Here is a 15,897-nt window from a genome sequence, read left to right on the forward strand (position 1 = left end):
CAGCCACTTTCTTACTCAGTGAGTGGTCCATCCATGAAATACCTCTCTCACCAATTTAAAGACAAGAATGTCATATGGGACAGTGTCAGATGCTTTGTACAAGGTCCAAGCATATTACATTTTTGCAACCTAATGAGCTGTTTTTCAGCATAAAGTATGTAACACTTCACTGGAAGTCAGATTAGTTAGAATAGGCTTCATTTCCCATAAGTACTTTGATTCCTTGTCCAGTCAAAAACTAGGCAAGCCTTTGAAAAAGGAGCTGATTTGTATTTTACTTATTCTGGGAGTGGTAAGTAGTCTGTTCTGTACTTGTATGAGATTTAACAGATTAAAACTACATTGGTGCCTCACATGTGACCTACATCATGTACATGACATTCCTGTGTATAGTATTTCCTTGTGAACTGTCACCCCAGGACCTAGAGACAGGAATGGCAAGATAGTTAAGAGAGGTCATCTACAGTACCTGACATTATTGTTCAGGTCTAGAATTGTTTTAAGAAGTACTATTAGTCTCCACATAATTACTTTCAAGGCATATTGCCAGACTAGCACTTCAGTTAATCAGAAGAAGCACTGAAGTCCTCTCTTATTTTTGCTGCAACTGAAAAGATGTAAAATCCATTGTTTTACCATTAGTTACACCGTTTCCTTGCTTTCCTTTTACTGGATTATGCTAGAAGATTATTTTATCCTTGCTCCTATTTCATTTAAGTTTCACTTGCAGATTTTCCTGCAGTAGCCCAAAACAAAACAAAGTTTAACCAGTATTTAAAGTTGCTTTGTAAATAAAATTTTAAGAAGACATCATTTAGACCTGTGTTTTAGAAAAGCTTCATATTACAAAACTAAGTTGAATCTAAAATCAGCAGTATCCTTCTAATAATCATCCTACTGCCTATTCTTGTAAACTCCTAGTGTCTTACCCTAATGATTTTAAACAGCAGTAATATAACCTCATTATATTAACAAAACAAAGAAATCTAAAATAATTCTTTGGCTTTGATTATAAAAAAAGACTTTTTCCCTGCAGACTGCCATTTTCCAAGAAAAGCAGATAGTATTTATTATATGTAACTGTATCCTCTGTAGAACACATAGGCTATTTCTGATTTTTTGTCTCTAAGATTACTATCAAAAATAATAACAATTAAAAACAGAGATAGAAATGATTCCACTGCTGATGTCTTCCTCTAACCACCCAGAGCTCCCACTGAAATCAGGCAAAATAACGTGTGTGTTTCACGTCAGACTGCAGCTTTTTCTGAGCTTCTAGTTGGCTTCTTTAACACACAGACTGGTAATATTGGCTTTCTTTTGCAAGGCATTTTTACCTTATAGAAATAGGTGAGTTTCTCTCAGCTTGTTGTAAACCTTCGATATCTTTAAGTTTAGACCTTTGGACCATGTGGCATCGTTAGGGGCTGGTGATCCCAGTGCCATATGCACGTGGGCTTGTTCTCTCTGCAGAAGCTCTAGCTTCTAGCTCTGCTCCCCTCTTCTCAGTGTCTGCAGAGTCATGTGCTGAAGGATTTCCTGGCCACAAAAGGATGTTATTTACAGGAATTCCTCTGAAAGTTCATTAAAGAGGGGAGGGTATTGATGTCCCTGACAATCGGCTGTTAATTCTGTGTAAGTGTTCTGGAAGTGGCAGGCGCTCTTAATTCCTTGCAGAGATTTTTGCATGGGATGACTTCCTCTGTACAGATCTTTGTGTGGAAAAGGCACGGGCAGGAATCATTGTGATGATGGAGAAACACATAAGGACAACAAAATTGATTTTTCCAAGGCAATGTAGTCAACTGGTGGCAAGGTTGATGTTATCACAGGGGCTCTTGGCTCCCTATCTCAGACCATTAAAACATTTACACTAGCTCTCTGAGTATATTTTCCATTTGATTTATTCTTCTTATTCAAGGATGGATTACATATTGAGATAACCAGATTTGAATGCCTTTTTCGCATGGCTATTTTTATTTTTTTCTAAGTATTCTTCCAGATCCATGAGTAATTCACAGGGCAGAAAAAAGGGCTGTGACACAGGAGGAGAGCTCCTGAATTTTGTATTTTCCATTCTTAAGCAAAACCTTTTAAAGTAGCAGGTCTACTTTCCATTCTGAGTGCTCCCATGCATATCAGCTGGTCTTCAAGTGTCATTCCTCCCTGAGGAATCCCGGCAAATATCTGATTGGATATGGAGAGCCAGAACATTTCTGTGTAAATTGGATGTTTCTTTCTCTCAATATGCTCATGTTTCACAATCCCTGTGCCTATAAAGGATGTCCATTGCCCGAAGCTGGAAATGTTCACTTTGTACATGCAAAGCACAGCTAAACCCAGTTCTAGATTATTAAAAATACCAGTCAGTGCAGCAGCACAGATAGCAGATGCAGCATGTGTGTGTTAGTCCATGCTTCCTTAACCAGCACTGAAATCAGAGTCTTGTCAGTTGGATACCTGGAAGTAAGTTCAGACCTTCAGTGAAACTGTTTCCTCTCTAAGGCCTCTGTGCAGACAGTGTACAAGGGGTTAACAAGGGAGCTACTCTGAAAACAGAGGCAGAAGGTCACTGGCGGCAACAGCAAAGACTCCTACAGCCTGCCATGGAGAGCCTTTCACCCGGCGTTTCCCACCCAGGGGATTGTAAACATTGGCTCATGGCCATGGCGTCCTACAGAACTTCTCTTTACTTTCAGCACATACGTTTATACGTCTTAATGGAAACTGAAGCACAGCAAGTTATTCCCACATGTCCAGAAGGAGAGAAGGAGCTTCTGTTCAAATTAAAGAGATGAGGGAAAGAGCCATTACTCACCCTGGAATTTGAAAACATAGAGATACGCGTGTTTAGTGGTACTTCACATGTAACATAGCTGCTGTTCTCAGGAAAACTTTCTCAACTCACTGGAATGTGTAGAATGCTGTCACTTCATCAGGATCCAGAAGAGCTCTTTTATCTGCCATTTGTTAGCAACTAGCAATATTGTTCTTATCTCGTTGTCCTTTAGCCTGATGCAGTGCCCTCAGACACGAGAACTTGTAAAATGAAAGCACTCATTACCTTGAACATTTTTTTTTAATTGTCTTGCAATTATCTCTCTAGCTTAAACAAGATGCTTTGTATCAATTTTGAGAGAGGCGAATGATCTGAAAAAAAGCTTCTCTGCAACATCATTTTCACAAATACAACATTTTATGTTTCTATAAGACCATAACCACTATGGAGTAGAGTCTTTAGTGACCTAGACTGAGTCAGATATTTTTTACCCAACCTATCTATGCATAATTATTTCCCTAAGGAGAATGATAATACAAGCTTTAATGTTAAGAATGGGAAATAAAGCCTTACAAGTTGTAATACTGGAGTAATTGCAATATTCTGTTTTACTGCTAAATTTTCAGAATCTTAATTTTAGTTTAGAAAGTCCTCTAGAATTTACAAATGTAAGAAATTTTCTTTTGTGTTCTTTGAAAAAATTGAGCTTCTCTTTGTACTGTGAATCATAACTTTTGGTTAGTGAGTGATGTATCAAGTAACAAGGGAGGAGATGTTGCTTCTTCCTTCACAGGATAAAGTGGAGTGCCATCCTCTAGAGGTTTTATGAATCCCATCTGTTAGAGTCAGAGAGAGAGAATACAATCTGTCTAGATCCAGGGTAGACTCCAGCCTGGTTAATGTAATTAATGCCTGCTTTTATTTTTATCCAGTGATGGTCTAATGTAAAATGCATACACATTACAGAGAGTAGTTATCCAGAAACTCGGCTCCTCGCCCCCTCCAGCTGATTGTCCTTAAGCTCTCGGCTACTTTCAGACACAGTCTTGCCCCATGACTCATATACTCCTGGCAGAATGGTGACTTGGCTTGAGCAAAGGCGAGGAAAGAATTGTCACCCAAAAAAACCCTGGCCTAGTGGTCAAATTATTTTCTTGGATGTAGGAGGTGCTTGGTAAGTCCCCTTCAGGCTGAGTTTCCACTTTGAGATTAACATAAAAACATCTGTAAAAGATGTTAATGTAGATGCAGACATGTATTGCTTCTATCACCGCTCTTAGTCACAGCTTTCCCTAGGTGGGACTCCATGTGGACTTCTGTGGAGAGCATCCAGGTATCTAGGGTGCTGTCTGCCTCAATATATTTCACATGCAGTAGAGCTATCTGTTCCTGCAACATAGGCTTTTTCAATTATGTGATCAGCTACTGTAAAGACTCACAGACACATTCAGATTATAAGAAGAGTAATTTAGCCAGTAAAGATGCCTACAAAGCTTATAGATTTGGAAAATCAGTGGATTGTGCCCAGTGTTTTTGTGGGTCTGCAGTCTACAAAGCTATTCAATATTGAGATTAAAATACTCTGGAGCCTCCTCTTACCCTTTCTGTGAAAATCTTCCTGCTTTGCCATGAAATTATAGGCCTACAGCAGGTCCTTGTCTTGGCTGTGGTCATGTATGTGTACATAAATATGTGTACCTATCCATATGTTACACCTGTGTATGGAAAGTTAATCTTTTTTTAAAACCTTTATGCTTCCAAACCTCATTTCTCATTTGTTTGTAGAAACATATTTCATGAGAATTTTTGTTTCCTCAGACATTATTTTGAAGAATCTTGTTTAGTTCCATTTCTAATGTATCATTTACACTTCTGCTTACTTTAATTTAAAGCCATGCATTTATTGAGACTTAAGTAAAAATCTACCACGTTCAATTTCAGATGTAGGACAGATTTGTGGTGTTCAGAGTTGCCCAAATTCTTAATACTGCAGATGTAGACAAGTCCATCTTCATTGTCAGCTGTCATGGTGATAATATGATTGAAGTTTGCACCCTTGCAAAGCAGTGAGAACAGAGGCATCCCAAGAGGAGCTTTTGTTGCAGAAAAGCTGTCTTGTTTGCAATCCTGGGTTCTTTGGGGGGATTGCTGTAATATAGGAGGTTTAACTGTAAGCTATTGCTTCATTTGAGTATCATTGACAGATGTTGCTCCACCAGCCATTTTATCCTATCATTGGTACTTTGCCTCCAGGCTCTTACTTAAGCCTTGCTAGAGCCTTTATCAGCAGCAGCACAAGTTTACATTTTTAGCAGGGGCATTGCAGCACCAATCTTCTTCAGAGAAGAAGGGCTGTGTGGCTGCAGAACACTTCATAATGTGCTAGAAGATCCCACCATACCATGGAATACTAATGGGGAAAAATTACAACAATTAGTGTCATGGTAAATGGATATGTCTCATAGGAGTTGATAGGACATAGCAATGAACAGAGCTCAAAGTGACAAAAAGAATTTTTAATAGTGATATCTAAAATGTAGTTTTGTTATAGAAAAAGTAATATGAAATCAGTTTTATAAATTACCCAGAAAAATTTCTTAGTTTTAGGTGTGCCGGAGACTACTCTTGTCCAAATCAGACTTTAAGTAGAAAAGACATTTGGAGAAAGATTAATTGAGATTAAGTTTATTTTGCCCCTGTTACACATTCTTGATGTAGACTAGGTAAGTACTTAGCAACTAACCTGCAGATGCACACATGCCCTCTGCACACACTGCCAGTATGCAGGCAAGGTACAGCTTTCTTAAATATGCAGTGATCACTATTTGTATCCTTACTTTCCTTGTCAAGTCTTGCCATTGGATCAAAGCTCAGCATTGGTTTATAAGTTTCACTCTCAACTGAATGAAAACTGCATCTTGTGGAAGGTTCTTACAGCAAATCTTCCCTCTTAAAGAGTCCCAAACTAGAAAACTTTTCTTAATAACAATATATAACAATCCCAGTTCCTACTAGAATTCTTTGTTAAACTAGCACTCAGTGGTTATATATGCCTGTAAATGGTATGGATTCTTTCCTTCTTTTTCAAAGTGGCTCATTTGTTCAAGCCATTTTTGATGTTATTTCATTAAAAGCTTTTTAATGCCGCATTCTGGAAGCAGATGCAGAGACCACAGTAAAGTCTCTCACCTAGATAACTCGCAGCATTTAATCTATTTTTTGAGACTCGTTTTTTGTGTGCATCATCTCCTTTTGTTAAAGATGGTTTGAAATAGAAACGTACCCAAGCTCCATGGGAGAGAAGCCTGCAGTGGCATCCATGGTTTGTTTTGCTTTATTTTTTCTGTTGAGAATCAAAGCTTAACACAGAACCCAGGAAGTAGAGAGGCATTTTTCTGTTAACCAGACTCCAATTTTCTAGTAGCAGGGGAAAGCTGGTCTTCATTATAAAGCCAACACATAAGTGGCAAGGCTTAAGTGTTCTAGTTTAGCCATGATGAACTCAGGAAGAGATTAGGCAGTCACATGGGCAGCTTCCAGAGAAGCTCAGCATCCCCTTATAATGGGGACCATGCTTTGGTCCTTAGTGCAAATTAGAGCTGCATATTCTCATTCTCCCAGGATAAGTGAGGTGGGAGACCAGAGAAGAGCTGGATGCCAGCCATCTCAGTGGAACATCTCAAAGCATACTAGGAACATCGGTTTTGTGGTGGAGCAAAGCAGCTGGAACAAGGCTGGAAGTATGATACTAGAAATTATGACCATTTCGTCAGGTATCTAAAAGCAGCAGGTGACTGATGTGAGTGGAAATGAGACAGATTGCTACAGCCAGATCTCTGTATAAATACATTGCAGTATCAGTACAAACCTCATTGCATGCAAAGCTGACCACTTCTGTAAAAATCGGGGCTGTCCCATATTCCACAGAAAGCTTCTCTGCAGCTCAGAGATTAGAGCATCGTGGTTTTGATTTTAACAGAGAGGTAGCATTGGTAAGCCTCTCCTCCATGGACCCTGAATCAGGTACTGTGATGCTGCTAATGTTATTTTTGCTTCTTTCTCTTCATATAAAGATGAAATGCTTTTCAAGTGAAATTTCAATTCATCTCTAAGGTTCTCAGTATAGTATCAGTGCAGAATTCTGTGAAATTTTCAGCTTAATGGAAATATATTTCCTTGTATTAGTTTTGAGATAAGTTCTGAGTTCTACCTAGTGTGTGAAAGTATTACCTCACATAAAGAGCCACTTTTCCTTTCTAGTAGCTTTTGCACACCGCAGCACAGAAACTCTTGAGGTAAAAGCCACTGGATGTAGGTGAAGTGTCTTCCGCAAGTATTTGTATTTGCATGTATGAAGTGCAAACACACACACACATACATGCATACACATAACATCACTCAGGCTGACAACGGATGTACCTAGAAATATTCTCCAGCACCACCGCCGCACTCGGTTATGTGGTTCTTCCTAGAAATAAAAAAACAAAATTTTGATCAGTTTTGTGTGTATAAACCACCAAAGGAATGAACGGTTTCTTCACTTTCTACCTTACAGTTGATGCAAAATCTTCCTTTCTTCAAATCACAAATGTTTTAACATCAAAAAGGAAAGCTCACGATCTGAAATAACAGCTTGATAGTGGGTGCTATGTGTGATCAGGACTTGTCTCTACTATAAATAGGTATTTTTTCTTGATGGTTTAACTAATGAAATAGGAAGGACTATCTTTACACTTTTCAGGAAGCAGCTAATTATGCATGCCTCTGAAGCTGAGACAAATTTAAATAAAAGGATAAAATTGGTGCTACCATGTGCATTTCATGAGACTCATAGCACTCAGAAGGATGTTGTCTATATATATGTATTAAACTTCTGGTCAATAAGTGAAGTGCTTTCTAAAATCCACCAGGGTAGTTTGGTTCACTTTTACTGTAAAAGGAAAACTAGTTAATGTTTTTATAAAAAGACAAAATATAACTGTCTTTCTCTAAGAAAAATTCTCACCAGCGATACCTACATCTGTGATGAACTGCAAACAGCTACATAGTAGTGAAAGAACCACTACTCAAAAAAAGGAATAAAATTAACATAATTACTCAGACTGATGCTGTCCCTGGGAATATTGTATAGTGTAATGATTATTACCTGTCTCCGTTTACAGTTAACAATGATAATAGGTCTTCAGAGAGAGAGTCCAGGCTTTCTCTGTAAACCCAGAATGCTCAGTGAATATTTTAAGGACAGTGTTAGGAAAATACAGTAAGGCAGTCCCCAGCTGGCAAAGCAGGCGTGCTCCGCTTCCAAACCAGGGATGAAAGATATGTTGAATTCACGATGATTCTAAGGCTGAAAAACCCATGCTTGGCATTATTGCACCTTATGGACAAGTGGGTTTTGGAAAGGTTCTCTCCCCATGCTGGAGGTTGCTGTGGAAGGTGATGCAGAGGTGGGGAGCAGCCCCACAGTAGGAGCTGTGCAGCTGATTTGTGTTGGCATGCAGAGGACCAGAGCCGGCCCACAGCCTGGCTGCACGTACCTGCACAGCACAGAGCAGGGCTGGCCTGAGCTGTGCGGGAAGCACAGAGCAGCATGCAGGGCCCCATCAGGGCTTCTTGCCTAGTGTCACCCGCTATGAATTGCCACCACAGCCATGCCCCATGCTGGTTCTCAGTCACTGTTCCAGGCCATATCTGCTGAAACGTGGTGTTTTTTAATATTGAGTAGCGATACACTGTCAGGCCAGCATGGGATTTTTAAACATATTCACTTAAGAAATCGCATTTCTTCTTTTCAGGCTCTGTGGAGATTGAGCATGGCATTTCTAGCAAGCAAGAGGGAGCTGCATTAGAGAGAATCTGTTTGCAGCAGAGATTGAAGCCAAGCTTCAGGCAATGTGCAAGCACTTGTAGGCATCTGTAATTCAGTCCTCTCCACTAGTCTGTGGTGAGTGCGTCAAGCTTACTCACAGCTAGGGAGAAATTTGCCACAGAGTCTGAAGAAAATTGCACAAGTCGTTTTAGAGCACTAGCCCTGAATGAGAAGCTGTGCAGTAATAGCTCCATTGTGAAATTTTAAAGATTCCTCTTTAAACCCCTGTGAGAAGTTTGAATCAGGAGAGAGGTTTTTGGTGATGTTGGCCACCATGAAGCAACACTACAGAGCTAGATTCTGTGTGCTGTACCATGTATCCTATAGTTACATTCCCTCATTTTACTCAACAACAACAAAAAGACAAAAATAGATGAAAAAGAGTCAGAAAGATGCCCCAAACATCATGTGAAAACCCCAACAATGGAAACTGTACAGAATAACTGAACTGAAGAGCCATGTTCAGGAATTTCCAATTTAGAAATAATCTTTCATGAGGCTCAAATGGTTTAAATAACAAAAGGAGCCAGTGTCTAATAGCAAATATCTTTAACAAAATCAGCACCAAAACCAATACAGAAGAAACTGTAATGACAAAAGCAAAAGATTAGGAAGAAGAATTTTATTTGGATTAAAGATTACTTTGTATGAATCTGAGCATTCTGTTAATCTTTTCTGTGACACGTTATCTATGACAGCTTATATTTTAAGAGGTTTTACAGGCCTCTTCAAAGTTCCTTCAGAAATAATTAGAGTGGAATTAATCACATCCAGCTTGAGATGTCTAAAATGAAGACCTCTGCTTGTGGGCCAGCTAGGTTGTCCTCAGACAGTAAGTAGTTGCAGTGTACGTTCATTTGACCTGTACTACACTCTTACAGTAAAATAAGATGAGTTGCACTCTCGGAATGCCAGTTTCTTTCCTCTGACTGCAAAAGAAATCTGAGTGGCTCAGATGTAGGTATATAATGCTATGTGAGATGGATCCTTCTTCAGATGCTCTTTATTCCAGTTTCTCTTTATGAGGACTCTATACCAGAGGCATCTTAAGTACTGGATAAAGCAGAAAATATCTGAATAAACCTTTATATCTCTGAGCTAAAAGTTACTGATATAGGATACAAAAGCAGAAGAAACAGTTCTCTCTTTTCATGTTGTTCAATTTATTTCATTGGTTTCTATGCACAAACTTTCGCAACATTTCAAATCACATCATTTAATCACAGTTCTGACTGCCTCCAGCCTGGTTTCCTTCTGCTCAGTAAAGGAAAAGGGAGGGGAAATCAGCGTTCCTGCAAGGCTCATCATTACCCCTTGGGAGCAGAATGGGGTGGGATGAGGAGTGGGCCCTGGTTCCACACCCGCCACCCTCTTGGAGCCCCTGGTTCTGTGGGGATGAGAGAAGCATAGCAAAATGCCTTCTCTCTGAAGTGAAAGGAAGACGCGGGGCCACAGTCTGACTCACTGGCTGGTGGATTAAAGAGTGCCAGGAAGCATTCGTGGGTACTGGAGCTCAATTGTCTATACTGTTAAATTATTAGAATGGTTCCTGGCACGGTTTTGAGTTATGCCAACTAGCCTTCCCCCAGACAGTTCCTAGGCACAGTTAAGCATGGACCAAAGACCATTCCCAATAAGCAGTTTGCATGCGGTCACCTTTTTTTGAAGGCTTGAGAATTTAGTAACATGGACATAGGCCACTCTGTGCCTGTTGGTCTCCGTGCCAAAGGAACGTTTCCTGTCCCATTTAATTTCCCAGCACAGACATAGCCGCTGTGTTACAGTCTGATCCCTGCTTTGTTCCTGTAGCTGTGCAACTGGGCATTGGTCTGTACTTAAAGTCTGTGGCAAACCGAAATGTAGTCTTTTGTGTCTCTGTTACTCAACCCCATCCCTAAACCTCTGTTTGTCTTTGTCTTTTTTGAACTGTATGCTATTCAGACAGCAACTATATTTGGAAAGGGTTGTGCATTGCACAGATCCCTTTAAATTAAGCAGATATCCAGAAGTGAAAATCTGCTCTGTAAAGTAAATGGAAATTAACTGAGACAGACACGATGCCTAGGTCTTGTGTTTGCAATGCTACTGAACAGATATGTACCATAATTTGATTTTACATCAGAAATAGGAATCATGAAGTGCAGGAGTGAACCTCCTGGGGCTAGGTGGTCCCAGATAGCAATGTCTGTCAGGTATAATAAGGCAGACAGCTTTATTTCAGAGAAAAAGTATCCTTCTTCAGACTGTAAATACAGCTTTTTATTTCTGACTGAGCACATTGCCATCTTCATTCATTGCAAGTCCAACACAGCACTGGTACAATTTTGCAGATATTCTTACCTTTCTCATGCCTCTTAGATATATATTTCATTTATTTTCATTCTGACATGCTGCCTAAATCTATTGATATTTAAATTATAAGAAGCAGCACTCGCTACTGATATTGTTCTTCAACTGTTATCATCCCATCTGGATAGTAGAGTCACAAAATGTACAGTGGAAATGGAGTAAAGTTTCTCCTTTAGGTCTCAGCGTGCAAAATATTCTGTTTTCTTGTATGTAGACTAATCTGTAGAAAATACAAAAGTCGTGATATCCTGGGGACTGGCAGAACAAGCAGAAAATCTAAAGACTGGTTAAAGGGGAAAAGGAGCTAATTTGGCTCTGGAGCATTTGGGGCAGCTGGAAGAAGAGGAAACCAAGTATGACATTCTGAGGAGCTCAGGAAGCAGACTATGTCCACTTCATGTGCAGCACTGGATTAAGTATGTTTGGTGACATCAGGGAACCACTGGTATGTGGCAGAACTGGGAGAGGAGCTGGGGTTCAGAAGAGCTGAAAGAAACCTGGCTGGAGCAAGAGAGGGGATAAAGAAGCTGGGCGGGTGAGGGGAAGGGAAGAGGCAACAGAAGGAAGTTCATTAGCTGAGAGGGCTAAAATGCAGCATGCTCTCTGAGGCCTGCAACCTCAGAGGTAGACAGGAGCCTTGCACTGCATTAGGATCTCTGTCAGCGTATGAGCACAAATGCCTTTTCCTGCAGAGTGGTCACCAGCTGCCACATTACAAGTGGCAAATTTTCAGGGCCGGCAGAATTTAAGCAAAGTGTAACAGAGCAGAAATTTGAGATTTTGGTCCTAAAAAGGGGGCTGTGTCAGGAAGCAGCACCAAAGTGCTTGCTGCCATGCATGGAGGGCGCGTCTTACTGGTGATGTGGCTTACCTGAGCAAAGCATTTTTTCATTCTCAGTCAGAACCATACTAAAGAGGAAGTGATGATCTAGTTGTTCAGCCACCATATCCTGTGTTCAGAATAATTTTCGTTTCTACTTATCTGCAAATGTTAATGGAATGTCCACAAATATTTTCTTGGTTTCTATGGTAAGCAAAAGGGAGTGTGAAACTCTGTGTCAGAAGCACTGCATCATCTGCACAACTCATGCTTTGCAGAAGGCCCTGAGCAATGAAGAAGCCATATGTGGCATTACTTGTGTGCAAACTGACCTTTAGTAAACGTTGAGCCCTTTCACATTCAGGTTTTGAAATGCAGTTTTGCATATTACAAACCATAAGTGTTACTTGATCACTTTTATAATTGCCATAATGGCAGAGCATATCAGAACAGCACTTCACAGATCACTTCCTCTCTGACTACAAAGCCATCAGGCAGTTGCTGGAGTTGATCTACAAGACTTTGGAAATCACTTTCTTAAGGTTTAAGTTTCCAAATTACTCAGAAGCAAAATCTCCCGCTCCCCTGCAAACACGTGCACTGAGGGCAGCAGGGTGCGTGCTGGGGAGCTGTGCCAGCGTGCGGCCACGTGGGAGAGGCAGCCGGCACGCTGCATGCCTGCAGCCTTCTGGAAGCAGCAGTGCTCCCCAAGCAGTGCAGGGCATGCAGAGCTGCGAGGCGCCTCTCAGGAGCGTTGTGGCCCCTGTGCTGCATTTCCCAGGAAATGGCACTTAGGGTGGGGCGTACGTTGTCAGCAGGGCTCACCGAGCTGTCTCGCATACATCCTCACAGTCCTTAATGTGGAACTGGAGGAAATAAAGCGTCTTTTCACTTCGTACGAGAAGAGCCGTGAGGGTCTCAAACTGGGAATGGTGGGTTGCGGTGGTATTTCAGCTGGCACTAGTTGAACTTGTTATATTTGATTTCTCAAACCAATGTTTCTTCAGAAAGATTTTCCACAAGTTTCCTGAGAAAGTGAAAGTGCAGATCAGAGCTCGAGAGAGATTCTGCATCACCAAAACCCTGCATGTATTGTAGGAGTAATTGCCACTGGTAATTGCCTACCTGAGTAGGGCAGCTCCAGTAAAAATTCCCTGACGTTGTGCTACATATATGTCTTCTGTCCTGGTTCTGAATCTTTGGAGAAGCCTTACCTTTTTTCATAGGCAGGGAAACATTTTGGAAAAACATCATTGGTACGCTACCCAATCAGGAGCAAGGCAAATAGAGTTAGTGCTCAGCTTCCGTACAGGAATCTGGTTATGAGGACAGGTAGCTGGAATTGAGATTGCCGGTGCGGTACTTTGCACCGTGTTATTGAACTGTTTCAAAGACAAATTTTATAAATAGAGATCAAAGCGTTTAAGAGGACTGTTAGCAAATATGACCACTTGTGCAAATATCCGTGAACCTCCCTTCAGTAGCCTTTCAGGAGTTCCAAAGGCTGTTGGGGCGTGTAATGATCATAATAAACGCTGTATTTGCTTTTGTTTCTGCTGGCTTTGACCGGCAAATTCAACTGATTGCTTCCATTGTTACTTATGCTTAGAAGACAATTATATGGTTATCGTTTAAAAAAAAAAAAACACTCTTGTTATACATATCTTTGTACCAGTAGAATTCATATATAGAATTCACCATAGAATTCATTCTATTTAACATAATTTTTAAGTTATTTTTGTGTTATCGGCGCACTTCATTCTTTTTCTTTTTCTTTTCTTTTTTTTTTTGCTTTGTCTTGCTTCTCCTGTACACTGCATTTCCCAATACTCGCTTTTGTGTTAGTTGGAGAAAGAAACTAGTAATTTTTGATACCCTTCCTGCCCATAAGTTAATATTGACAGAAATTTAAATTATAGCATGCACTGAGAATATATTGCCATTTAGCTGACAATCCTGTGTTGTATTATAAGTGCATGCACGCAGGAGCAGGATACTCCTCTGGCTCTGAGGTTATATTTTAGCTACATAGTAGCTCACTCAAGACTCTAAGGAAGCTCTTCGTGTTCTTCTGTAAATGTACTGAAGATACAGTCAGCCTCATCTGTATTTGGTTGATTTATGAGAAACAAAAGAGTAAACATGAAGTGTCCCATCTCTGTTGTGGGTCCAGTGTGCAGGACTCATCAAACTCCATCAATGAAGCAGTGTCAGTGAAATTCCAGCTGTGTCTCTACGACACATTGCAACGTGAATGACTGCCTGAAAGCAGGCATTTTACGTGGCATATGTCCCTGGAAAAGACTATATCATTTGGAAATAAGTTGTGGGAGAAGTTAGTGCTGCTGTTACCCATGGCACATGAACAGAGACAGTCACAGAGCTGAAGGTCAGGAACCTGCCAAGGATCCCAGTGCTATGCTGCTTAGGATAAACATGGGCTACAGGTTCTGATTTATCTCACAGGTAAACCTACAGGATTCTTTAACTTCCTGGCTTCCAATTTGGCACTAGGGTGATGACACCCAGGAAGTCTAATGAAGTGTTTAAGAAAAGCGGCCCTTGATCAACAGTCTAATGTTTGCTCTACAGAGAATGTGAACATCCATTGGAAAACATTTGGGTTCTGTAAGTTGCATAGAGTTCAAAGAGCTGTTCTGACAGTGTTCTGGGATATTGTAGTACCATACCAATGCTTAACTATGATACTACATTTTTGTTGTACTGTTGAACTGCTCTGTTCTGGGGAAATGATACTACCTGATTCATTGTTATTGCAGCTTACCCATATGTAGATTCTCCATGCAAGATCCTGGTCAAATAAGTTTGCCTTTGCAGTTTGGATGAAGTTAAATTGGATCTGTGTGCAGTAACACTTCTGAGATTTTAGTTCTACAGCTAAGCTTGCTGTAACTTACCTTTCTTTTTGTTTTTCAGGTTGTTACTTTGTGGTATAGAGCTCCTGAAGTTTTGCTTCAGTCCAGCTATGCAACACCAGTTGATCTTTGGAGTGTTGGTTGCATATTTGCAGAAATGTTCCGTCGAAAGTAAGAAATGCTACTTTACTTTCTTCTTCTTTTTTTTTTTTTTTTTTTTTTTTTTAATTTGAAATATAAAAGTGATTTCTGGCACAATACCTTGGATCATGTTAATGTTGGAAAGGACTGATAGGACTGATAGGATGCTTCATTTACAGCACAGGACGTAATCATCCGTTGCAAATTCATACCTTTAATAATTTTGGAGTCTTTCAGTAGGAGTCTCCCTGAGCTCTTGGTAAAGTGTATACAAGCATTGTATTTCTGTTACACCTGAATCCAAATGCAGATAAATACGATCTAGAGAGGCTGTTGATTATTTTGAGTAAAGCTGCATTCTAGAAAGGGCCCAGCATTCACCAGAGTCTTCTTGCTCTGGTGTTTGTGCGTTAGACCATCAGTTGTTTGCTCATAGTCCTCACTTGGCATATCTGAGATTTTGGAAGTCATTGTAAAGTTGATTTCTGGAAACGGAGGTAGGAATTTGAAGAATAAGTTATTTTGCCAGGGTAAAGGGGAATGGAGACAGTTAAATGCAGGTGAAAAAGAAGAAAAGATTAAAGATCAGCTGATTCAATTAGAGTAACAATCAGAACTATTTTGCTATGGAATATTGTAGCTAGATGGAGTTGATTTGTGAATGCAAGAGAAGTATGTGTGCTGTTCATTCCTATGGTAGTACACTGAGATTGAGACTGTAGGGTGTGGAGAGGAACAACCCCTCAAGAACCTTAGCAAGATAGACCTGTCTCAATATTAACCCAAACACATGCATTTCCATTGAGTTTATTGCAAAAATTCTTCATGATCTCCGTGGAGAAACTGTATGTATAATTTTGATACACCTATACTGTTAAATCAAAGAACATAAAGAATATAAAGAAAACAGGAAAGAAAATGATAACAATGAGAGGCATAAAAAACAGAATCAATACAATTTAAAAGACGAAGCCATACTACAAGGGCCTTGAGAAAATAGCTATTTAAAAACAGCAAATTGAGATGAATTTATAGTGTGAAGTTCAAAATACAAGTTGGAGTC

At 40.1% G+C, this 15,897-nt stretch overlaps 1 protein-coding gene across 1 annotated transcript in view; it reads left to right on the forward strand.

The window, feature by feature from the left end:
* The window catches only part of CDK6 (cyclin dependent kinase 6), a 120,883-nt gene that overhangs the window by 74,892 nt on the left and 30,094 nt on the right, over window positions 1-15,897 (forward strand). The window contains exon 4 of the mRNA XM_042889030.1: window positions 14,755-14,864. Coding sequence (XP_042744964.1) covers window positions 14,755-14,864 — 110 coding nt within the window. The remainder of the gene's footprint in view (window positions 1-14,754; window positions 14,865-15,897) is intronic.

The sequence above is a fragment of the Lagopus leucura genome, unplaced genomic scaffold, assembly GCF_019238085.1.
Source record: "Lagopus leucura isolate 7727_CA_CO unplaced genomic scaffold, USGS_WTPT01 Super-Scaffold_100157, whole genome shotgun sequence".
Classification (NCBI taxonomy): domain Eukaryota; kingdom Metazoa; phylum Chordata; class Aves; order Galliformes; family Phasianidae; genus Lagopus; species Lagopus leucura.